General features: G+C 42.3%; 1 protein-coding gene across 1 annotated transcript in view; it reads right to left on the bottom strand.

The window, feature by feature from the left end:
- The window catches only part of LOC309651646 (uncharacterized protein), a 105,623-nt gene extending 89,319 nt beyond the window's left edge, over positions 1–16,304 (bottom strand). The window contains exon 1 of the mRNA XM_082444545.1: positions 12,979–16,304. Coding sequence (XP_082300671.1) covers positions 12,988–13,479 — 492 coding nt within the window. The 5' untranslated portion in view covers positions 13,480–16,304 and the 3' untranslated portion in view covers positions 12,979–12,987. The remainder of the gene's footprint in view (positions 1–12,978) is intronic.
- Between the last annotated feature and the right edge of the window lie 9,340 nt (positions 16,305–25,644).

Genomic DNA, 25,644 nt, shown 5'->3' with positions numbered 1-25,644 from the left:
CTCTTGCACTGTTGGTGGGAATGTAAATTGATACAGCCACTATGGAGAACAATATGGAGGTTCCTTAAAAAACTAAAAATAGAATTACCATATGACTCAGCAATCCCACTACTGGGCATATATCCAGAGAAAACCGTAATTCAAAAAGACATATGCACCCGAATGTTCATTGCAGCACTATTTACAATAGCCAGGTCATGGAAGCAACCTAAATGCCCATCGACAGACGAATGGATAAAGAAGATGTGGTACATATATACAATGGAATATTACTCAGCCATAAAAAGGAACGAAATTGAGTCATTTGTTGAGACGTGGATGGATCTAGAGACTGTCATACAGAGTGAAGTAAGTCAGAAAGAGAAAAACAAGTATCGTATATTAACACATGTATGTGGAACCTAGAAAAATGGTACAGATGAACCGGGTTGCAGGGCAGAAGTTGAGACACAGATGTAGAGAACAAACGTATGGACACCAAGGGGGGAAAACTGCGGTGGGGTGGGGATGGTGGTGTGCTGAATTGGGTGATTGGGATTGACATGTATAAAGTGATGTGTATAAAATTGATGCCTAATAAGAACCTGCAGTATAAAAAAAAAACAAACAAAACAACTAATACTAAACTTTCATTGGGTTATTTGTATGGAAATATGTTAATATAAATGTTTCAGACATTACATGAAATTTCTAAAAATCTTATATGTTCTGGTATAATGTTATAAGTCATATTTCTAGTTATTACTTTAAATGTATATCTCAGAAATAACTAAAAAAACAAACAAACCAACAACAACAAAAAAACCACTGTTCTACACTGTAATTTGAATGCAGCCTCCGTCTTCTTGCATTGTTCAAACCTTTCCAGCAGTCAGCAGCAACCCACTTACTCATTTTCTTTCAAAGCTCCATCTTTTTGTGGATCATCCCATTACTTTGCTATTTCTGGTCTGAGGAATCTACCTGGTTATCAGTCCATGTATTCATTAGTTCATTCTTTTGCATAAAAATAGCTGGTGGAAAACATCAGCATTTCATTTTACTAATTCTTTTTCAATTTTAAAATAATTACTGTATTAATATGTTAGGACTGCCATAATAGAATACCACAGGCTGGGTGGCTTAAACAACAGAAATTTGTTTGTCACAGTTCTGGGGGCTAGAATTCCAAGATCAAGATGCCATCAGGGTTGGTTTCCAGAGAGACTTCTACTCCTGGAATGCAGATGGTGGCCTTCTTGCTGTGTCCTCCCACGGACTTTCCTTAGTGTGTGTACCCTGAGACCTCTGGTATCTCTTCCTCTCCTTAGGAGGAGGAATCCTACCTCCCTACAGGCCCTATCAGTACCATTGTCCTTTCATCTTTTCACTTTAAGTGCCTGACTAATCCCCATCTAAAGGTAAATCCAATTCTCTGCCTTCTCTGTCCTTGTACCTGGACAACTGAATGTGATTGTCACACATTAAATTCATGTCCATGTACTTCAAGGGGACCATTAGGGGGCCAGACAACTTTTCTGCACTTCCTGAGTCCATTTGATCTTTCATTGCCCTAGATAATTATTTTATACCTTTATTTTCCTCAAATCCCTCAAATGTTACTTCTCATATTTGATTCTTATTTCAGTGAGAAAACAAAAGCTATCAAAAGACAACATCCTCACTCACTCACCAACACAACTCTTAACATGGCTACACCCGTACCCAAATAACTTGCTTTTAACTGAGTTATTCTAAATGGACTGTCCCTGGTCATACGTAATGCTAACTCTTCTCCGTGTTCAGGGGCCCATCCCCCGTCCCCACTGAAAGACACATTCCAGCAGCTGTGCCCCTTCCCCATCATCATGTCTTCAATATCCACTGAGTCATCCCATTAGCGTACAACATACTGTTATTTCTCCCACTTAAAACACCGTCTCTTGTTCTCACTTCCACCGTGTTTATCACCCCATTTTTTGGGGGGGTCCAGACATGGTTAATATTAATGACTATTGTCACAAGCACAATAACAACTAAAGGAATAAAAAAAAGACTACTATTTTTCTCAGCAGAAAGGAGTACTATTGAAAAAAAAATCAAATTTCTAGGAAGTGATTCATTACAATGATTTTCACCAACCAACTTAATTAGTTTTTTGATGTGCTAACAAACTCATTCTTAATTTCTGACTGCTTCCAAGGCATTTTTTTTTTTAAGAAATTCACGTTCTTATTGATTGATTGATTGATTGCTGTGTTGGGTCTTCATTTCTGTGCGAGGGCTTTCTCTAGTTGTGGCAAGCGGGGGCCACTCTTCATCGCGGTGTGCGGGCCTCTCACTATCGCGGCCTCTCTTGTTGCGGAGCGCAGGCTCAATAATTGTGGCTCACGGGCCCAGTAGCTCCGCGGCATGTGGGAGGGATCTTCCCAGATCACGGCTCGAACCCGTGTCCCCTGCATTGGCAGGCAGATTCTCAACCACTGCGTCACCAGGGAAGCCCCCTTATGACTATTATGTAATGATTAAACACTGCACATGTATAAAAATTGCTAAAACCAGTCTCCTTAAGAGCTATTTCCTATAGCTGATTTGATCTATAACACTCAAGACTACACTTTCACTTACTTAAATTGAGTGGTTATCCCAGACAGATGGTCTTTACCAATAACAGGAACCAAGTTATTATGAACAACACCTAATTGCAAAAACAATTTTTGCTCTTTCACTACATTTTCTTTTATATATTTTAGTTATCCATTTTTCATAACTATAGTGGAAAATCATATGGTTCAAGTACCTTATTTTATATGCCCAAGTTATTTAAGGTGAGAAAGAAGATATTTTTTGATTCCCATTTTGAGTATGTACCAGTTATTGGAAACATAGCTGTAGAATAGGTACAAGGTGTACTTTAGGAAAGTACAAGATGAAGCTGGAACATCTAGTACCAGAAGATGAGGAAGTGCTCAAAAATGATGGGACATATCAAAAAAAAAAACCAAACCAAAACAAAACAAACAGAGAAGACAACTTTGATGGGCTCCTATTTGCCAGACCAGGGGCAAGGGGAGCATTAAAATAAATAACAGCAGTAACAAACTATATCCATTGAACTAAATAGGAAAACATGAGTTCATCCAAATATAAATGAATGAATATTTTGAAATTTGGTGAGGAATAGGGTATTTATATAATCTCAAAGTACTTCCTCATAAAAATACTAATTATAGAGATTAATTCTTCAAGTGTTCAAACGGACATCATTAGTTTTGGGACAAAGTGAAATCCTGTGACACCTAAAGGATGAAACGAAATAGGATTATCATGTCCAGGATAATCCTGCCAGAAAGCATAACCTGAACCTAGTCATGAAGAGACCACGGAAACCCCCCAAATGAGGGACACAACAAAATAACTGAAATCTTCAAAAGTGTTTAAGTTATGAAGTCAAGGAAAGACTGGGGTATTATCCCAAACTTAAAGACTTAAGAGACATGAAGCATAATTCTGAACTGGATCATTTGGCTAAAAAAGAGAGGAGTAGATGAGAGTAATGTTTCAGAGTCAACTTCCCACTTGTCATGGTCCTATTGTAGTAACACAGGAGGATATCCTTGTTTGTAGGAAATACAGACTGAAGTATTTCAGGGGCATTAGGTCAGCAATTTTCTCCCAAATTCTTCAGGAAAAAATTTTCTTGTACTGTATTCACACCTGGAATTTGTGATTGTTAAAAAATGACTGAGAATAATTTATAATTTTCTTAAAGTTTTCTTTTACCTGCCCTTGGTCCCATATAAAAGGTCCAAAACTTCTGGACTTTCAAAATAACTGAACTGAGGCTGTTTATTGCATTAGAATGGAGAACTCATGAGGGCTGCCTGAACGTGTGGCCACCTGATCTAGGACTTCCAGCCTCCAGAACTGTGAGATATAAATTTCTGTTGTTCATAAGTCGCCCAGTCTGTGGTATTTTGTTATAGCTGCCTGAACGGACTAAGACCCAGGGTGGTCAGGTTTGCCCACCATTCATGTGGCAATGCTCAACAGGCATAGCCTAGGACCCTAAAGGGGAAAGCAGGTGCCCTCCGCCAAAAAGAAGGGGAGTTTCTCCTCTAAATCATGTATTAAGTAAGTTATTCCACCTCACCTGGGGAGAATAAGAGAAGTGCCAGTGAGAGAACAGGGTTCTTTGGGAGAAATCCACCCTCATGGAAACCAAAAGATCAGGTTGAGGAGGAAGTGAATCTCCTCTGGCCTTCCCCAACAGTTCCAGTGGGTTCTTTTGATTAACAGGAATTCATGATTTAGTATTTGAGTGCCCAAGTAACCTGATAATAATAGTATTACAATCACCTGTAAATACATTATGTATTTCAGTGGTTCTCAAAATTTTACAGTACCTTTGCATCACTGCTGTGAAGTGACTGTAATAACCCCAGGTGTTTGGGTTTCACTCCAGACTCATCAAATCAAAATCCAGCAGGGAACCCAGGCACTAAGAAAGCCAGCCCATAAAGCCCAAAGCTTTATGTCTCCATCGCTGTGCCCTAGGGATGTAGAATTAAGCTAGACACAGTCTCTGCCCACAGCCCTTCAGAGAAGACAGAAAAGTAGGCAAATAAATTATAGCACAGAGGGATGTCGTGACAAGAGAAGTGTATAAAATGTAGAGGGAGAGCAGGTGCTCTGTTTTGATATCCATTATCTCAGACCTGGAGGGTCCTGGGAGGACTGTATTGATTAATGGGCTCCTTGACTTTCTGGCTGTTGGTTGTATTCAACCAGTAGGGAACCCCAGCAGGAGATGAGAGGAGGAGGCGGGGGCATTCTTCCCCTGGCTCACTCCATAGATGGCTGGTGGTGGGTCTAACCAGAGGCTGCAGATCCAGCAGGCAGACTCTGCAGAGGACAGGACTTCTTGCTTCTTGCTCCCTCAGGCCCGGCAGTGGTAAGTGCTCCCCATGGCTTGGGTACTGAACTGCCTCCGTGTCCATACCTATGTAAACAGCTCCTTTATTAAACTTGCCTCAGATTACCTGATTTGCCTGTGCCCACTGTTTCCTGATTTGTACAGGAGTCAATGGCTTAGAAGAAAATTCTGGAATCAATCATGGAGGGTTCCCAGGAAATGCTGCATCATCAGGGCTCTTGATGGCCCAGGAACTGATACTGCACAGAAGAACACGGACATTAATGAACTTCAGTTGACAGTGGATTTGAATGAAATGTCTCTGAATGTCAAGAATTTCTGGAAATAATAAACCGATATGTTTTATGGATGTGTTACTCTTCATGAATGCACAATAGTGATATATGATTTTTAAAATCTTTGTCTTAATAAGTCTACCTATTTCAACAATTATAAAATAAAAATCTTAGGGGCTTCCCTGCTGGCGCAGTGGTTGAGAATCTGCCTGCCGGTGCAGGGGACACGGGTTCAAGCCCTGGTCTGGGAGGCTCCCACATGCCGTGGAGCAACTGGGCCCGTGAGCCACAATTACTGAGCCTGCGCGTCTGGAGCCTGTGCTCTGCAACAAGAGAGGCCACGATAGTGAGAGGCCCGCGCACCGCGATGAAGAGTGGCCCCCGCTCGCCGCAACTAGAGAAAGCCCTCGCACAGAAACGAAGACCCAACACAGCCATAAATAAATAAATTAAAAAAAAAAAATCTTAGGTGATGAGAAAACATTGGATTAAAAGGTAATTGGCAGGGGGGAGGAGTCAAGATGGCGGACTAGGAGGATGCGGAATTCGCGCCTCCGCACAACTAGGGCACCTACCAGGCAGCAGCGGGGGACCACGGACACCTAAGGGGAGAGAAGGAACCCCCCAGAGACTGGGTAGGGCGTGGGGGGATGAAGGGGGAGGGGAAGGGGAGGCGGGACGGGACTGGTGCCCCTGAGGGGAGGCTGGGGGAAGGGAAGGGATCCCACGCCCAAATTGGGGAACCACTGGGAGGGCAGAGGATCAAAAGGGAGCATAGCCAGGTTTCCCCTGCCCACTTGGGCCCCCAGGAACCTGCTGAGATCCTGGGCCTGATCCTCTGCCCACCGAGGCCCCCTCCAGCCACAGGGGTCCTGAGGGAGTAGGAGGGAGGGAAGGGGGAGCAAAAGTAAATGCCGGACCTCAGATCGGCACCCCTGAGGGGTGGCTGGGGGAGGGGAGGAGTTCCTACACCCAGTGGGACCCACCCACAGTTAGGGATCCAGCAGCGATGGGGGAGACCCTGGGGGAGACCATAGGGGAGGGGCACAAAGGAATGGAAGGGAATGGGGCCAGCGCTTTCCCTGTCCCCTTAGGCACTGGGGAGCCTGTTGGGCTCCTGGGTCTAATCCTCTGCCCTCAGAGCCTCCCTCCTGCTGTGCAGAGCCCAAGCCCCGCCCCTACCCCCCACCCAGGGCCCTACGTCTACACTCGGACACCCCCTCCGGGACCCCCTCCAACGTGCTGGTCCTAAACCCCACCCACATACCCTCACTCAGGGCCCTACCTCCAAACTAGGAGAACTCCACACTCCAGAGCCCCCCCACCCTGCTTTCCGCGTGCTGCCTCTCCCCTTCTGCCCAGGTCCTAAGCAGAGGCCCCGCCACACGCTTGAACGTCACCCGGCCTAGGTCCTGCCCCACCCTAAACCCCACCCCTTGCCTAAGTTCCCCAGCCTAAATTCCACCCCCATAGTCAAGGCACTTTTTTCTTTTCTTTTTTCCTCTTTTAGATTGGGGTTGTTTTACCATGTTGATTCTTTTATATTTTTATTTTTACTAATAAATCTTTTATTTTTCTAATTTTATTTTATTCTTTATACTTCATTATTGTTCTCTCCTTTTGGCTTGTTCCCCCCTCCCCCTTTTTTTTTCTTTTTTCTGTTGTGGGTTTATTTTACCTTGTTGCAGTTGTTTCAATTATACTTTTATTTTTCCTAATATATTTTTTATCTTTCTAATTTTATTTTATTTTTTATTCTTTGATATTGTACTGCTCCATTTTTTCTTACTTTCTTCCTTTTTTTTTTTAACCAAGCCATGAAGCTTGCAGGATCTTGGTGCCCAGGCCAGAGGTCGGGCCTGAGCTCCTGTGGTGGGAGCTCCGAGCCAAACCTCTGGAATAACAGAGAACCTCAGACCACAGGGAATATCAATCAGAGTGAGGCCTTCCGGAGGTCCTCATCGCAGCACCAAGACCCAGCACTATGCAACTGCCTGCAAACTCTAGTGCTGGACATCTCAGGCTGAACAACCAGTAAGACAGGAATACAGGACCACCCATCAAAAAAAATAAAAATAAAAACAAAAAAAAAAATACGTTACAGATGAAGGGGCAAGGTAAAAACCTATAAGACCAAATAAATGAAGACAAAATAGGCAACCTACCTGAAAAAGAATTCACAGTAATGATAGGAAAGATGATCAAAAATCTTGGAAACAGAATAAAGAAAATACAAGAAACATTTAACAAGGATCTAGAAGAACTAAAGAGCCAACAAACGGTGATGAACAACACAATTACTGAAATTTAAAATACTCTAGAAGGAATCAATAACAGAATAAGTGAGGCAGAAGAACAGATAAGTGAGCTGGAAGATAAAATGGTGGAAATAACTGCCAGGGAGCAGAATAAAGAAAAAAGAATGAAAAGAATTGAGGACAGACTCAGAGACCTCTGGGACAACATTAAATGCACCAACATTCAAATTATAGGGGTCCCAGAAGAAGAAGAGAAAAAGAAAGGGTCTGAGAAAATATTTGAAGAGATTATAGTTGAAAACTTCCCTAATATGGGAAAGGAAATAATCAATCAAGTCCAGGAAGCACAGAGAGTCCCATACAGGATAAATCCAAGGAGAAACATGCCGAGACACATTAATCAAACTATCAAAAATTAAATACAAAGAAAAAATATTAAAAGCAGCAAGGGAAAAGTAACAAATAACATATAAGGGAATCCCCATAAGGTTAACAGCTGATCTTTCAGCAGAAACTCTGCAAGCCAGAAGGGAGTGGCAGGACATATTTAAAGTGATGAAAGGGAAAAACCTACAACCAAGATTAGTCTACTCACCAAGGATCTCATTCAGATTTGATGGAGAAATTAAACCTTTACAGATAAGCAAAAGTTAAGAGAATTCAGCACCACCAAACCAGCTTTACAACAAATGCTAAAGGAACTTCTCTAGGCAGGAAACACAAGAGAAGGAAAAGGCCTACAAAAACAAACCCCAAACAAGAAAATGGTATTAGGAACATACATATCGATAATTACCTTAAATGTAAGTGGTTAAATGCTCCAACCAAAAGACATAGACTGGCTGAATGGATACAAAAACAAAACCCGTATATGCTGTCTGCAAGAGACCCACTTCAGACCTAGGGACACATACAGACTGAAAGTGAGGGGATGGAAAAAGATATTCCATGCAAATGGAAATCAAAAGAAAGCTGGAGTAGCAATACTCATATCAGACAAAATAGACTTTAAAATAAAGAATGTTACAAGAGACAAGGAAGGACACTACATAATGATCAAGGGATCAATCCAAGAAGAAGATACAGCAACTATAAATATATATGCACCCAACATAGGAGCACCTCAATATATAAGGCAAAGGCTAACAGCCATAAAAGGGGAAATTGACAGTAACACAATAATAGTGGGGGACTTTAACACCCCACTTTCACCACAGACAAATCATCCAAAATGAAAATAAATAAGGAAACACAAGCTTTAAATGACACATTAAACAAGATGGACTTAATTGATATTCATAGGACATTCCATCCAAAAACAACAGAATACACTTTGTTCTCAAGTGCTCATGGAACATTCTCCAGGATAGATCATATCTTGGGTCACAAATTAAGCCTTGGTAAATTTAAGAAAATTGAAATCGTATCAAATATCTTTTCCAACCACAACACTATGAGACTAGATATCAATTACAGGAAAAAAACTGTAAAAAGTACAAACACATGGATACAGCCACTATGGAGAACAGTGTGGAGGTTCCTTAAAAAACTAAAAATTGAACTACCATATGACCCAGCAATCCCACTACTGGGCATATACCCTGAGAAAACCATAGTTTAAAAAGGGTCATGTACCACCATGTTCATTGCAGCTCTATTTACAATAGCCAGGACATGGAGGCAACCTAAGTGTCCATCGACAGATGAATGGATAAAGAAGATGTGGCACATATATACAATGGAATATTACTCAGCCATAAAAAGAAACGAAATTGAGTTATTTGTAGTGAGGTGGATGGACCTAGAGTCTGTCATACAGAGTGAAGTAAGTCAGAAAGAGAAAAACAAATACCGTATGCTAACACATATATATGGATCTAAAAAAAAAAAAAAATGGTTCTGAAGAACCTAGGGGCAGGACAGGAGTAAAACCTCAGACATAGAGAATGGACTTGAGGACACGGGGAGGGGGAAGGGTAAGCTGGGACGAAGTGAGAGAGTAGCATGAACATATATACACTACCAAATGTAAAATAGATAGCTAGTGGGAAGCAGCCTCACAGCACAAGAAGATCAGCTTGGTGCTTTGTGACCACCTAGAGGGGTGGGATAGGGAGGGTGGGAGGGAGACGCAAGAGGGAGGAGACATGGGGATATATGTATACGTATAGCTGATTCACTTTGTTATAAAGCAGAAACTAACACTACATTGTAAAGCAATTATACTCCAATAAAGACATTAAAAAAAAAAGCTTAAGATGCCTTAGCAGTCTTATTTTCTTATCTCACTTCTTCCATTCTCTTCTGTTCATCTTTTCATCCTTAATACTGTACCAATAGAATAAACTTAACTGAAATGGAAGGACTGAACAATCATAACTTTTTGTAAGCATCCCAAAACTCATATTTGAATCCATGCTCTCTATCACTGTTTCAAATTACCATCCATTCTAGAAAGCCTCAAACGGTTTGAATTGCAACAGTGGTACATTTGAATAAAACCTCCCAATTACAAAAATACGAAAGTTCAAAAGCTTCAAAGATTAAAGCTCATCACAGGTCTGTCCCCCAGTTAGCTACAGGAATGCATGTTTTAGAAACTCCCTATGAAAAAACTGCTTAGCAAATGAACAAAATACAAAGTAGTATGGAAGGAGCACTTTTCCTAAGTTCTTTTTTGTAAAGCACAAGAAGTAGAATTGTTCCAGGCATGTGAATATTTTTTTAAATGAAAGGTTCTGCAGGATTCAAACTTCCCAAGTGCTGCAGCTGTTGATATCAACAAAGTGAGATGAGCTCTGGGGGAAAGCTCTGTGAATTAAACCCTGCTCCACCACTTAGGGTCGAAAGCAAAAGTCCTATTATTAACCTAATCCAAGGAATCAAAACAATCAGTAATGCAATGAGAATACTGCAAAGCAGATTAACGTATCATCATCAGAGCCAGCACTCCCAGAACCCAGAGATACAGGGGACAGTGGTGATTGGCAGGAAATAGGTCCTGGTGAGAAAGCAGGCTTCTCAGCTTCCCTCCTGGGGATACGACAGAGAATTCTCATACCAGCCTCACAGCACGGGGTCTTCTCATATCCTTTTTTAAAAAAATTCCATTTATTAAAAAAAAAAACAAAACAGTTCACCCATTTCTCCCAGTCCTGACCCCCCACCTCTGGCAACCACTAATCTGTTTTTTGTATCGTGAGCTTTTTTTTGGGGGGGGGTTGGATTCACATGTATGAGAGATAATATGCTATTTGTCTTTCTCTGTCTGACCTCTTTCACTTAGCATAATGCCTTCGAGGTCCATCCGTGTCATCACAAATAGCAAGATCTCATTCTATTTTATGGCTGAGTAATATTCCATTGTGCATTTACACAACATCTTCTTCAGACATTAAGCTGTCAGTGGACACTTAGGTTGCTTCCATGTCTTGGCCATTGTAAACAGTGCTGCAATGAACATAGAGGTGCATATATCTTTTCAAGTTAGTGTTTTGCTTTCTTTGGGTAAATACCCAGAATTGGAATTGCTGAATCATATGGTAGTTCTATTTTTCATTTTTTGAGTAACATCCATACTGTTCTCCATAGTGGCTTCGCCAACTTACACTCCCACCAACAGTACAGGAGGGCTCCTTCTCTCCACACCCTCACCAACACTTGTTATCTCTTGTCTTTTTGATAATGGTCGCTCTGACAGGTGTGAGGTGATCTCATTGTGGTTTTGATTAGCATTTCCCTGATGATTAATGATGTTGAGCATCTTTTCTTGTACCTGTTGACCATCGGTATGTCTTTTTTGGAAACATGTAAATCCAGATCTCCTGTTCATTTTTTAATTGGATTGTTTGGGTTTTTGCTATTGAGTTATATGAGTTCTTTATATATTTTGGATATTAGCCCCTTATCAGATATATAATTTGCAAATATTTTCTCCCATTCTGTAGGATGCCTTTTCATTTTGTTGATGATTTCCTTTGCTGTGCAGAAGCTTTTTAGTTTGATGTAGTCCCACTTGTTTATTTTTTTGCTGTTGGTGTACTTTTGCTTTTGGTGTCAGATTCAAAAAATCACTGCCAAGACCAGTGTCAAGGAGCTTATCACCTGTGTTTTCTTCTAGGAGCCTCTTCTTGAAGGCAGAATTCCTTTCTGCAACCTCGTTTAAGCCAGTCAATGAAGTGAGGTTATTCAATGGACTAACTCAAATTCAATTCATATTACCAGGTGCTTATTAGCTAATAGTAAAACTATGGACTGTCCCAAGCATTATAGAAAAAAGGGAACCCTCTCGGAAAGGAGCTAAACAAAATTAAAGTGTCGACTGACTACAGGTTAGAACAAAAATATTGCTTTGGACAAACCTGTAAGTACCTGGTTCCTTCCCATCCGCACCCCACCTCCTAAGAGTTTGCCTCCAAATAAAGATGTAGGCATCTGGGCTTCCCTGGTGGCGCAGTGGTTGAGAATCTGCCTGCTAATGCAGGGAACACGGGTTCGAGCCCTGGTCTGGGAAGACCCCACATGCCGCGGAGCAACTAGGCCCGTGAGCCACAATTACTGAGCCTGCGCGTCTGGAGCCTGTGCTCTGCAACAAGAGAGGCCGCGATAGTGAGAGGCCCGCGCATCGCGATGAAGAGCGGCCCCCACTTGCCGCAACTGGAGAAAGCCCTCGCACAGAAACGAAGACCCAACACACCAACACAGCCATAAATAAATAAATACATTTTTTTAAAAAAGAAGTAGGCATCTAATCATCATTTAGAGGTCTGAACATCCAGTGTCCTGTGGACGAATCGTTCCCGGGCTCCTACCCAGGATAAACCAATTTCAATTCACTGGTTGGAGAAAAAAATCAAGTTTAACTCAAGCACAAAATTAGATGTTATATGAAACCATACTCTTTACTACATCAATATCTATGTTTAAAATGTAAACTTGTTTAACTAGAGGGAATAACTGTCACTTTTCCAAGCAGGTGTAGGAGCCGATGATTCTTTTTAATTGTACGCTAAAAACTGAAAACTATTCCCGACGACAAAATTAAAATGCTTACCCTACCATTTGGCCAGCTTATATATTTTCTCATATTTTAACAACGTTGGGAAAAATAAATTACACGTAAAACCAAGCAATTGATACTTAACTGTTCGTTGATCTGATTTGAAAGGGCTTCTGGAGGAACTCTCTGCAACCTGTATCCTGTCTCTCTCAGTCTAAAAAACCTCAGAAATTGAGAACTGTACAGTGGGTTTCCCCCCGAAAATACAGAAAATCTGACTCTGACTTCTACCCTTTAGGAACTGAAGGCTCCTTCTTGTTTTAGGAAAACACATCTTCGACGGGCCGGTTCAAGGAAAAGTAAACAGACGAACTTCAGTCTCTATTTTTAAAAATGACTCAAGGCCCCAGGTTTTAAGACAAAGATTTGAACTTTTCTTGGGGAAAGCCAAGTGACAGCTCCAGGGGGCTGCTGCCGTCGGTGAAAGCTGGGCGCTGCCCGTCCAGCCTGCCAGGCCCCGGGAGGCCCTACCTGCGTTCCTCAGTTTCTTGTTCCGATACACGGACAGGACGTCCACCACGATGGTGAAGATGAGGACGAGGGCGAGCCTGGAGGCCAGCCTCGAGGGGCGCGGCCGCGCGCCCTCCCCGCCGCTCGGCGCCTGCGGCGAGGCTTCGAGCAGCGCGCTGCCGTTGCCCTTGGAGGTCCCGCCCGGCGCGCCCCATGGCCGCCCCGCCGTCGCGCGGGCGGGGCCGGCGCCCCGCGGTCCCCAGCGCGGCGAGATCCCGCTCCGCCGCCTTTTACGGCTCCTCCCTGCCCTCCGCGCTCCCGCTCGCCGTCCCGCCGCGGACTCGGCACCGGCAGCCCCAGCCTGGCGACGCCTGGCGTTCGCCTGGGGCGCCTTTGACTCTGCGGCAGCGCCCCCGTGCGGGGAGCCCGGACCAGCCGCCGGCGCCCTAAGGGGACCGTGAGCCTTTGTAAGGCTTCGCGTCGCACTTCAGTCCACGGAACATTCCACGGCCCGTGAAGCATTCTCTCCCGTCTCGGACGTTTCACCAAGCAGAGCCAGACTGCTTGGGCTCCAACCCTACCTCAGATTGAAGCACGTTAGCTAACCACCCTGTACCCGTTTCCTTATCTGTAAAATGGGATAAAAAAGTATCTCATCTACCTCCTAAATAGTAAGAGGTGGAAAAAAAATCGAGGAACTTTCTCAGGCAGGTGTTGTACCGTTCTTGAAACAGATTGTTTTCCCCAGCAGCCCTCACCTCTGCCTCACATACTGCCAAGGCCATCCGTAATTGTGATCATCTTTCCCCAAAAGCTACTTTTATTTTGAGATTTCTTGAACGCTGTCCTTTCAATAAGTTCTTGCCCTCAACCCCAGTGCACGCCTCTGCCTGCTTCCCCCGCTGAACGAGAGCGAGAACGGAGGACACTGTCGGCTTGAAATGAGGCTTGAAATGACCGAAGATTCCGCTGGGAACGCTGAGAGCAATCATAAACTCATTTCGCTTTCAAATGTCACGGATTAAATGGATTCAAAGTAGCCTGCTGCTACAGCTGTTCAACCCAGGCCATCATTCTCTACCAGATTTCTTCCAGAACAGTGCAGAACCTAAACACCTTTACCCACCAAATCCCCACGCTCTCCTTGCAGACATCTGCGAGGCACATACTCACTCTACAGCTTTTAAAAGCAAGTTGACCACTGGAGGTGCCCACGAAATCTGCAACCTCAGTATGTAACTACCAGCCACCAGGCCATGGGAGTCACTCCAAAAGAGTCTGAGATGTAGCAAAACAACAGCAGTCTGGAACTTTTCAATGAATCAGCTAAAGACTGGTACTTATCCAGAGATAAATACATCAATCCACCTGTACCCCAGGTTTTCCTTTTAATAGCTTTTCTGTATCCAGGCCTTAAGGGTTAATTCCTAGATTAAAATCAATTTCCTTTCATTCATTAATGTACCCGTTCAGGAAAAAAGTTTACATACTTGGCTCTATGTTTAAAATATAGTCCTTACCCTCCAAATGGCATTGAGCACTGTGGATGTATATATGAAATAAGAGAGGTGAAATGAGTCCACAAATGAGAGCACTGAGGAAGGAATTTTAGAATTAATAGATACATTAAATGAGTTGAATAATAGGATTTTAATTAATTATTTTTAGAGAAGTTTTAGGCGGATAGCCAAACTGAGGGCAAGTACAGACATGTCCCGTATACTTCCTCTCCTCACATGCACAGCCTCCCTCACTGTCTGCACCTGGTACTTCTATTGTCATCTATGAACCTATATTGACATGTCATTATTATCCAAAGTCATAGTTTAAGTTAGGGTTCACTCTTGGTGTTTTCCATTCTATTGGTTTAGACAGTTGTATAATGACACGTACCCATCATTATAATATCATACAGAGTGTTTTCACTGCCCTAAAATTCCTCTGTGCTCTGCCTATTCATCCCTCCCTCCCTTCAACCTCTAGCAGCTACTGATCTTTCTATTGTCTCCGTAGTTTTGCCTTTTCCAGAATGTCATATAGCTGGAATCATACAGTATGTAGCCCTCTCAGATTGGCTTCTTTGGCTTGGGAATCTGTTTTTAAATTGCCTTCCATGCCCTTTCATTGCTTAAAAGCACATTTCTTTTTAGTGCTGAATAATATTCCATTATCTGGATGGACCACAGTTTAGTTATCCATTCACCTACTGAAGGGCATCTTTGTTGCTTACAAGTTTTGGCAATTGTGAATAAAACTGCCCAATTGTCACACAAGAATTGTACGTGTGCTTTTAGCAGTAAACTTAAAGCCAGCAGTGATACACATCATAAGTAATCATACTCTGTGATAACTTCCCTAGACAATTTTTTCCATCCTGAACATCGGGGTCAAAAATAGTTTGAAAACAAAAAATAGCTTTCCATTAGAAGTCTTTAAATTTCTTACCCAATTCAGCAGTATGATCTGAAAGTTATCAAATGTTTTCCATATGATTTGTCCCTTCCCCAGAAGCAACCAACTCTAGGACAAAATTACTATCATCATTTTTCCTCAACAAAAATATTTCCATTCTTTATACCTTCTCTTGCCGACAACACATATCCTACTTGCTTTACACACTGAAATGCTTCCCTTATCATTTTTAGTAGCTTTAATTACATGTTATAATTTTTAACTCTTAAAAGCCTTAACCAAACCAAGAAACAAGTAATTGAACTGTTATACCAGCATTTACTTATTGGCAAACTTAAGCACATATTCCATAACCTCTAAAAGCTTACATTTTTCTCATAGCATAATTTCTCTTTAATGTGGTTGGTACAAGATGGGTATTTAATAAACCCAAACATCTTTTGAAGTTCTACTAATTAACCCAAGACCAAAGTCTAAGGCAAAGTGGGCTGTGTTTGTATTTTAAGGACATGATAAGAGTTAACTTCAAGCTTTCTCTTAGGCATATTTTTGTTCTCTTCGGGTCAGAATTTTGAAAACAGTATTTTATCAAGCTAGCTCTCTTTAACTGCGTATGATTGCATATGCAAAAAGAACCAGTTTTGGAATTTCAAAAGAGCTTAATCCTAACCATTTTTTCCAGAGTCTGAAGAATACTGTCGTCATATATTGTTAAATAATTTTTTTTCTTTCTTTTTCTTTAGTCATAATCTCACAGCTAAAATTTTTCTAATGAAGTTAACCTGAATTTCCCATTTTACAAAAAACAGCAAAGATACCAATCACACAAATGGAATATACACTCACCCACCGGAAGACAGAACAGTCACAAATCTGAGGAAGGCCCATACGGAGTCCCAAACAAATGCCTCCCAGACACAACGGTCCTCGACATCAGACACACCTCAGAACCAACTGGCACAATGCCCGAAGAGTGCTTCGTGCTCAGAAGAGAAGTTAGCCTGGGTGCACACCGGTGGACTTACCCCGTCTTGGAGCGCATCAGCTTGTCCAGACGCACGTCTCCGTTCCACCAAGGAAAAGCGTACATTGGCAGCCAGTGCCCAGCAGGGGAGAAACAGGGAGGATCCCCCGAAACATGTTTTTGGCGGCTGCTAGGAACGTCCCCCCAAATCCCCTTCTCAGGGCCAGCGAGCCACGGGCAGCGGGCTCCCTGCAGCCGTCGTGGCGTGCTGTCATGGCTACTGCGGCGCGGCTGCGGCTGGGGGGTGGGAACCCCGGGAGCCAGATGTCGCGAGAGCGCAGCCCCGCGGTGGGCGCCAAAAACTGTGACCACAACTGCGGTCTGGCTGCCCACTGCGCAAAAGCCAATAAAGAGACAAGGCTGATGGGAAGGTAAGTCCGCTTTATCTCAGAGGCCAGCAACCTGGCCGGCAAACTCCCGACCAAAGGCCAGCTCCCCGCACTGGCAATCGGGGCAAGAGTTTATCTAGACGGAGGGAGGCGCTACGTGCAGAAACAGCGCAGGCGGCTCTCACAGTCATCTTGAAACTGGTCCTTGGTGGTCTGACCAGCGCCATCTTGTTTTAAGTATAATTTAGTCTTCAGTTCCAGTTCAGTCCCAGCATCGGTTTGTTCCCCTTTCTCTGAGGCCGGCGCTCGGAATTGTGGCAGCTTACGTCCTGGCTACAGCCCGGTCATCATAGAGTTAACTCCTTCCGCCTGGTGGGCGTTTCAGTATCTCCAAAACAAGCTCAAAGAATGGAGTTCCTTGAGGAGGAGCTAAAGGTCCTTGACTTTGCTTAATGTCTAAACTATTATTATTTTGTCTTGTTGGACTGTTTTCCTTTGTTTCTGCATTTTCTCACTGAAATCTGATTAAACTTATTGTTGGCTAAAGTTTTTCCATGGACGAAAGGCGGGCTGAGGACCTGGTGGGGGCGGGGGCTGAAGGACCGACCATAGGGTCCTGCTCTGTTTCAACATCAATTTGAATATCAACTAATGTACTTGAATACAATGACAAAGGGGAGTGCAAACACGTATACACACACACACACACACACACACACACACACACACACACGCAAAAATCCCCATGGCCGATAGTCATCAAGAATTTTCCTACAGCTTAAAGCAACAGACACATGTCAAGGATTCAGTCAGCTTGGTCTTCCTCATTGTAATATTGAATACAAGCCAATACAAGCCCTGAGTTCTGCTCTAGCAAGGCTAAGACCTCATCTTAAACCCATCCTTAGAGATTTCAGTCCATTTGATCCAAGTAGGAATCATGTTTCTCCAGGGGGGCTCCACCAGCTTGTATCGGGCCCCGGGCCTACATTCCAAGAGTGATTTCATGGTAATATTTACCAAGCACTTCTGAAATTTTTCATTAAGTCAGAACCTTAACAACTCAGGAAGTACGTTTGTGTAAATAAGAGGTTTGACCACACACAGATGAAACAGCAGTGTGTGGGTGCGTGTGTGTGTGTGTGTGTTCTGGGGAAGGACACTCGTTGAATGGGGCTCACCACATGCAAACGCTATAACAGGTTACAGTGCTTTCACAGTGACACAGGCAGAGTTCCCGAGTAAACCATTTCCCTTCCCACCTCTTTGGCTGCGTTAACGTTCCAAGCCAGGGCTGCATCAGCCTTGTCCCCATTATACATGTTGACAGAGGATAAGTGGTTTCACTCCGTGTTCATATCTCCTTTTGTGAAGGAATCAGAGCATCCGAAACCCACAAGGGGAGAAGTTGTGTTTGTAATTACATCTAATTGCAAATTACTTACAAATAATCCCCGTGCCCCATCATGGTTACTGCTGAGGTCCTCCAGATACACAGGACTGAATCAGAATCGCGCTGCTTGAATTTCAAGTTAACATACAGGAAACTCGTAAGTCATGAGGAGACGGTTCTGATTTTGATCTACTCTCTGTTACTCCAAGCATATAACTATCATTTCAGCATTAACATATACTAGAGCTTCTTAGGAGTGGGGTGAAAAGAGTGCTAAAGCGTCACAGTTCAGTTTTTATTAAATATGTTACTTCATAGCATGCAACCCTGGACCACCCTGAAATATTTGTTTCTCGGTCAAAGGCCATGACTACTCATAAGCAAGCTTTGTTCATTTTTATGTGCAAAGGGTAGAGATTAAATTAATATATGTTAATGAAACCCACAAGATAAATTGAGCTGAGTGAATCAAAGAATGAATGGACGTATGAATGAATGAATGAATGAATAAACCAGACAAGGGGCAGAGTGAGAAGGGGCACCTGAGCCTCGGGAGCACCAGTACTTGGGCCAAGATTAAATGGAGAGTATTATTTTTATTTTGTTAAATGAAGCAGGTGGGAGAATGAGAGGGCGCAGGCTAAGCGGCTGTGAACTTGACCCTGAACATTCTCATCTTATTCTTCCTGAAGAGGAGGGACTTGGTTGTGTTCATTCTTCACCGAATGGCAAACATAATGCTTCTGGCATTCATTGACTGGAGTAGGTACTCAGAAATAACTTTTGGCTAATGAACAGCAAAAGTGGCATCTTGAGACTTCATTGCACCCACATCTTATAGAATCTCCAGGGTTCAATGCACTGAGTTGGTGGAAAACAACAAGGATTCAAATGACCAAAGCTCTTCTGCGTTAGTCAATCAGTCCAATGATCTAAACTAGTGGTTCAGGAAACTTCTTTGAATTATAGCATGTCCCGTAAGGGCATGTTTAAAAATGTAAGAGATACATTTAAAAAATAATAAACTATTAAAATGCATATTTGAAAATTGGGGTGGGAGTGAGGGAAGAAACAGTAACAACCATAATAAAGCATCTATTGAACATCTATTTTGTGCCAAAACTGGTGGCATGAGGGGCTTTGCCCTTTTGCTGTTGGATTAACTTCCGGAGATGCTGTTCAGAAAGGTGGTCTGTGGGAAGAAGATTTGAGGCCAGAGTAAGGGCTTTGAACTTTAGCCTTAACACTGACCTCCGGAAAGTTACCTTGTCTGTGTCTTGGCTTCCTGAAATGAGGATAACAAGGAGGGTCACAGGATGGGTTCCGAGAGTTACTAAGTGCAGAAGGCTTGGAATGTGAGAAGCTCTCTCTCGGGCTGTTTGTATGGATCCCACACCATACCTGTGGGGTATTAGTCACCCCTCCTTCTCAGCTGAGGAAACTAAGTCAAGTAAAAGTTAAGTAGTTGGTTCAACATCATATAGCACCAGTGACAGGGCACGATTTTGAACTCAGGTCTGTGGCTCAAAGCCACTGATGCCTTGAAAGTGTGGGTGTTTGAGAGTGTGCCCCAAGGGTCCTTGGTTTAAAAAGCAGCCCTCCTTTAGAAAGCAGAGTGAGAAGGACTGAACTTTGAGCTATGAAATTAACTGATCCTGAAGGTTGCACAGCTACCCAGGCAAGGGTGTGGACGACTGTCCAATCCAGTCACGGAACGTCCCGCCTGAGTGAAGAGGGCTTCTGCCAGGTGCAGCAGGAGGTCTTGGTAAGGAGGATGGGCTCCCAAGGTTGAAGGGGGCATTCCCATGTGCCAGCTTTGTCATCATGGACAAATGTCTCAGCTTTTCTTATATAAAAGGGGGAGGATGATAATAGATACTCCCCATACCAGAGTTGTAAGGCTTATATCGCTAAGCTCATAGAAGCCGGGTGCATAGACTCAGCAAGGTTGTTGTTGTTATTATTCTAGTAAAGAACAAACCTAGTCTTGTCATTCAGTGTGAGGGGGTCTCCTGAAGCATGGATCATTCAAAACCACGGCACAGGCATCATATGGGAGAACCATGACTTGGGGGTATTTTTAAATTTTGTCAAACTCCCCCTTAGAAGTAAAAATGCAGCATTTTTATTATTAAAATAAAAGCTCAGAATTTATTATTAATAAAAACTGTCTCAGTCCAATAAGTGCTTTTGGTTGGAGAACCTTTTTGCATTTTGAACATTCAATTTAATTAAAGGAATTCACGTTTTTAATAAGATTTACAAATAAAGCTTTATTTTGTCTGTCCTAACTTAAAACATCTATTTGAAAGTATGCTTATTTTTGAAAGAAGGGGAAAATACTCATTTAAGGTAAAAATTTAAATCACAAGAACATCATTTAAAAACGTCTGTTTGTAATCCTAATTTGCAGGTGGGTTAACGTTTCAAATTTGGCAAAGAAATGGAGCCGTGCATCTAAGTGTTGACAGACATGAGGGGGTTGACACGTCCTCTGGGTAGATTAGTCGTTCCTTTTCTTATATTCTCCCCTCATCCTAAAACTGTTAGGTAATTTCCATAAGCATCAAAATGAATGGAAGCAATAGTTATGAGACATTTTGAGAATTTCATTTTACCCTTGAAGATAATTGGATAATGGCTCTGGTTTAGAATCATTGAGTTCAGACTTCTCATCTCTTCCTTGTAGACCCTGCACAAGGTCTTAGCTCTGTCCAAGATAGATTTGGTCCCGTGACATTTTCATTCAAATGCTATGCATTTTCTTTCTCCTCTATGTCCAGCCTCATCTGAAAATGGAGGCCCTTCTATGGTCACGCTTTCCAACAGCACAGTGACAAGCGCATTAATTTCCTAAGTGCTCACAGAAGCAGAGGTTTTTCTTGGGGAAAAAAAACTACTGTCATTCTTTTCCAGTGTCTCATTCTGTTTGCAGTAGAGGCAGTAAACCTCTGGTGAGGAAATTAAATTCTGACAAACAACTCTGTCTCTCATCTGGTGCACTAATTGAAATTGAACCACATGCCTTAGATGAAGAGCAATCAGAAAGTTCACAGAATGAATGCGAGTCTGTAAAAGAGAAAGAACAGCCCATATTGACTTTCAAAAAGTTGCTGACCAGACTCAGTAGGGTGGTGAAAGTAGGGAATGACAGCTAAAGGGGAACCCATCCACTGAAAAAAGGCAGGGGCCGCTGGGTAGGGGGTTAGGATGTTTTTCCAGATCTGATAGCTTATAAACCTAAATGTTACATTTATATGGAGTCCCTGAAAACTGAATGGAAGTCAAGGCTAATTCTATGAAGACGATTGGTTCTCATCTAGACTTTTTCATAGAAATAAATTCACAGGGGGGCTTCCCTGGTGGCGCAGTGGTTGAGGGTCTGCCTGCCAGTGCAGGGGACACGGGTTCGAGCCCTGGTCTGGGAGGATCCCACGTGCCGCGGAGCGACTGGGCCCGTGAGCCACAATTACTGAGCTTGCGCGTCTGGAGCCCGTGCTCCGCAACAAGAGAGGCCGCGATAGTAAGAGGCCCGCGCACCGCGATGAAGAGTGGCCCCCACTCGCCGCAACTAGAGAAAGCCCTCGCACAAAAACGAGGACCCAACGCAGCCAAAAATAAAAATAATAAATAAATAATAAATTAAAAAATTAAAAAAAAAAAATTCACAGGAAGAGAAAGAAGAGCAGGATTATCCAGAATTCCCTACATCAGGGCTTTCTTGTACCAAGGTGCTGACCCTCCAGCCCTCTGGACAATTGGGAGGCGCCCGGGGCATCATAATTCACAGCTGGAACTCCTGGTTTAGAGCAGCTTAGTCCCTCACGCCACCGAGCCATAAAGACATCATCTTCTACATGTGCCGTGACATGGAAGAGGCAGGGGAAAAGCACTGTCATAGAAATATCACAGCAGAGCACTAGATTGATTGTTAAGGAAATGTAAGAATGCCCATAGAAGTTCTACCTTTTTTGTTGTCTTAGGTCTAGAATTTTGTTATATGCAGTACTTTGAAAACAAGTAATCCACATATCTAAAAATCTGTCCTGAAGAGGAACAAAAATGAATATACAAAGACATTAATGTTGGATTAAAAAAAAGATATTAGTGTTGGGATTGCTGTGAAAAAATCATAAACATCTTAAAAGTAGCAAAATAGATAGGTTATAATTCCATACTATGAAACATTATGCATCTCTTTAGAAAGGCATTTTCTAAAAAGGATCATTTACACTGTAAAGTGGGAAAAGCAGGGGGCAAAACTGGATACAAAGTACCAAGTTTGTAAATCAATCTTAGGCAGCACACTCAGAAAATAAAATCAGACTATACACACAAAATGATAATTGATTTGTTTCTGCGAGATAGGATTTGTTTCTGGGAGATAGGAATCTAGTAGTAGATTCCTATCTACTTTTTTCAAAAACTTTTACTTTTTTAAACCAAAAAATATAAATAAATAAATAAGATTTATAGAATGGCAGATTTTAAATGTTGGATTGACTGCATTCCAGAAATCTTAAGAAAATGTGTCTGGAGTGATCATTGCATTTCTACTCTATGTGCCTATAAACTACACGATTGGGAACACAATATAGATGTTTTTAATGTTTTTTTAAATTAAAAGATATAAAACATTTCAAAATACTCTCTTTTTATGCAGGCGAATGACAAAATGAAGAGACCAACAGCCCCGTCCAATGTCATCTGGTGATGATTTGAATAGAAATAAACTGTGCATAACCAGAGTGTCCCCATGAAAAGACCTAGAAAGGGCACTGTGTTGAAATTCTGTGCTTGTTAGGATGGCCCACTAGTAGAGTAGAGCTGCTTCTGCATCATCCCCAAAAGCAGAAATGCTAAAAGGCAGCAGAGAAGGGAAGCAGGTGTTTTCCCTAGTCTTGGAGTTTATTAATCAAGTGCAATAAGCACGTTTCAATCTCCTGTAATGCTTATATTTAAATGTTTTAAAACATTAAAAAATTTGAACTATTCTGCTTAGTAAGAAATCATCCCAGAATCATTAGAGGAAACCAAGAAAAGAGACACCAGGGAGTATCTTTAGAGCCTGGCAGCGTCTGGCAGGAGGCAAAAGTTCAGTGACTATTAGACAGCAGCATGGATGAACACACCCAGAAACCCTCGGTTTACACACAAGTAGGTTCCATGAGAGGAACCCTCTTTCAGCAACGTTCTTCAAGGAAGAGAACTGAAAGAGTCAAAGCTTCTAATCCCTGCTGATAACCTGGCTACTAATTTGTTTTAATTATCAATAAATAACATTAGGCAAAATTCAGTAACAGGTCATTTTGGCAACTCAAAGCACTGATTTCCTACAGCTTAATCTAGTATTTTCATCAAAAGGAGTAAACAACAGCTTTTAAATTCATATCACTCATTAACAATGAGTGTGTCCTGGGTGTACCTTTTCTTCTTCCATCACCAAGTTTTTAGAGTCAATCCCCCACTTCCTAGGCTCACGCTTAGTTTCTTTGGGAAGGTACGTGAGAACTTAGGCGGCCAGTTTTTTGCTTTCGCAAATTACAAGCAATCCAAAAAGCTTAACGCAGCTTCTGGAAAGGCACTGGGTGTCTCTCAGCACCTGGAAAGCACCTCTCTCACTCCGCAGCAGATTAGTATGACAGCTCCACACACTCTATGATAAAAACGAATGTGACAAGCACAATTACGTAAAGTAAATTCACTCTTCCTGCCACACACACACACACACAAATCTAAATTTTACAGATAGAATTGAAAAAAATAAATCTGAAATCAAAATTTAAAAGTTCAAATGTTTTTAACTAGCGTTTTTTTTCTAATGGATATTTAGCTTGTAAATCTCTTTCCTTTTAGACTAAACCATAGTTTCCAAGGGTAGCAGATAAAGAATGTGACAAATAACAAGTGGACTTCAAATAGAATTATACTACCAAAAAATATATAAAACACGGAATCCAGGTGAAAAAGACATCTAGCAGTGTCCAGAAATACTGAAAAAGCAGTGGAATTTTCGAAGGCATCTGAATTTTGCAAGGGAATTCTAAGTGAGTAACAAGCAAACAGTCAAAATGAAATCTAGCTGGGGAAAGTGACAGATCCTGACTTCTACCTATCAAGATTTATGGAAGTAAACGGTCTTTAGGAAAAAAAAATGGACAAGCATATGCTAGTTCTATGTGGCTGCTTGGATTCTTCTGTAACAAAAGTGTTCAATTCATATAGTTTGTGTTGTGTTAATCATTTTCATTTGAGACCTCAGGTCAGTTGTTTATTCATTTCCAATTAGCCCAAGATGATGCCTTTTCTTAAAAAAAATAAAATGCAAATAGTCTTCAGTTTGAAATATGGTCTGTATAATATTTTAGAAGGTCAAAGTATTGTAAAAATAAAAAACAACAAAGTGCCAATGGTGGCCAGCAGACTTCCAAGATGGTCCACAAGAACCCCACCCGGGGGAGTACATAGTGTAATTCCCGACTTGAGTGTGGACATGAATACAGTGGGAATTCCCATGATTAGGTTACTCATCAGTTGACTTTTAATTAATCAAATGGCAGATTATCCTGGGTGGGCCTGACCCAATCAGGTGAGTCCTTAAAAGAGGGATTGGGCCCCTCCTGAGGTCCGTTGGCTTTGAAGATGTAAGCTACTATCAGAGGGTCACAGAGCTAGAACCTGAGTCAGACGCTGCCAATAAAGTGGGCACTGTCAGTGAGAAAGCAGGAAACTCGGCTGTACGGCAAGCAAGAAAATGAGGACCTCAGTTCGATGACCCCAAGGAACTGGATTCTGCCCACACCATGTGAACCTGGATGAGGACTCCAGACCTCATAAGAGACCCCAGCCCAGCTGAAAACTTGGCTTCAGCCTAGCAAGATCTGAGCAGAGAACCTGGCCATGCCATGCTGGGCTTCTGACCTGCAGAACTGGGGCTAACAAACGGGAGTTATTTTAAGCCACCACATTTCTTGTAATTTGTGGAGCAATAGGAAACTAACATACTAATGTTCTAGACACTGGGAATCAGTGGTTAAGAGCATATTCCAGACTTCCAGTTTAAGGTGGCAGAGCATTCTATTTCTTCTCTTGAAAATCCAAAACAGGGAAAGGGGGAAAAAGTTAAAAAGCAGCCCCATTTTCAATGCAAGTAAAGAGGTATTAACTATAAACCACACTATGGTGTATGAAGATGGATGGTGCGGGGAGTGATAAATCATGCCTTAGCAGAGGAGGAATCAGACCTCACAGCCTGGAGAGCTCATGCAGCCTACAATGATTTCTCACTGGGAAGTGGGTGACAATGGGGTGAGTACCAGGGGTACTGGCTGTTTCACTTGTACACAGACGCGTCTTTCAGCTCCGTCCTGAGCAGACTCGGTGACAAGAGGCAAAGAGGAGGGAGGAGGAATGTTCCCAGAAATGATAGCTGGGGGACTACGTGCATGATAAAACCGCCAGTCTTCCCATCCAGCCAACTTTAAAATAAGAGCAACAGTATTTCTCAAGCTGGAAGTGCAAAGTCCCTC

This window comes from Balaenoptera physalus (genome assembly GCF_965194825.1).
Source record: "Balaenoptera physalus genome assembly, chromosome: 21".
Taxonomy (NCBI): Eukaryota; Metazoa; Chordata; class Mammalia; order Artiodactyla; family Balaenopteridae; genus Balaenoptera; species Balaenoptera physalus.
The sequence above is the reverse complement of the archived record's forward strand: the minus strand, read 5'-3'. Positions and strand labels throughout refer to the sequence as shown.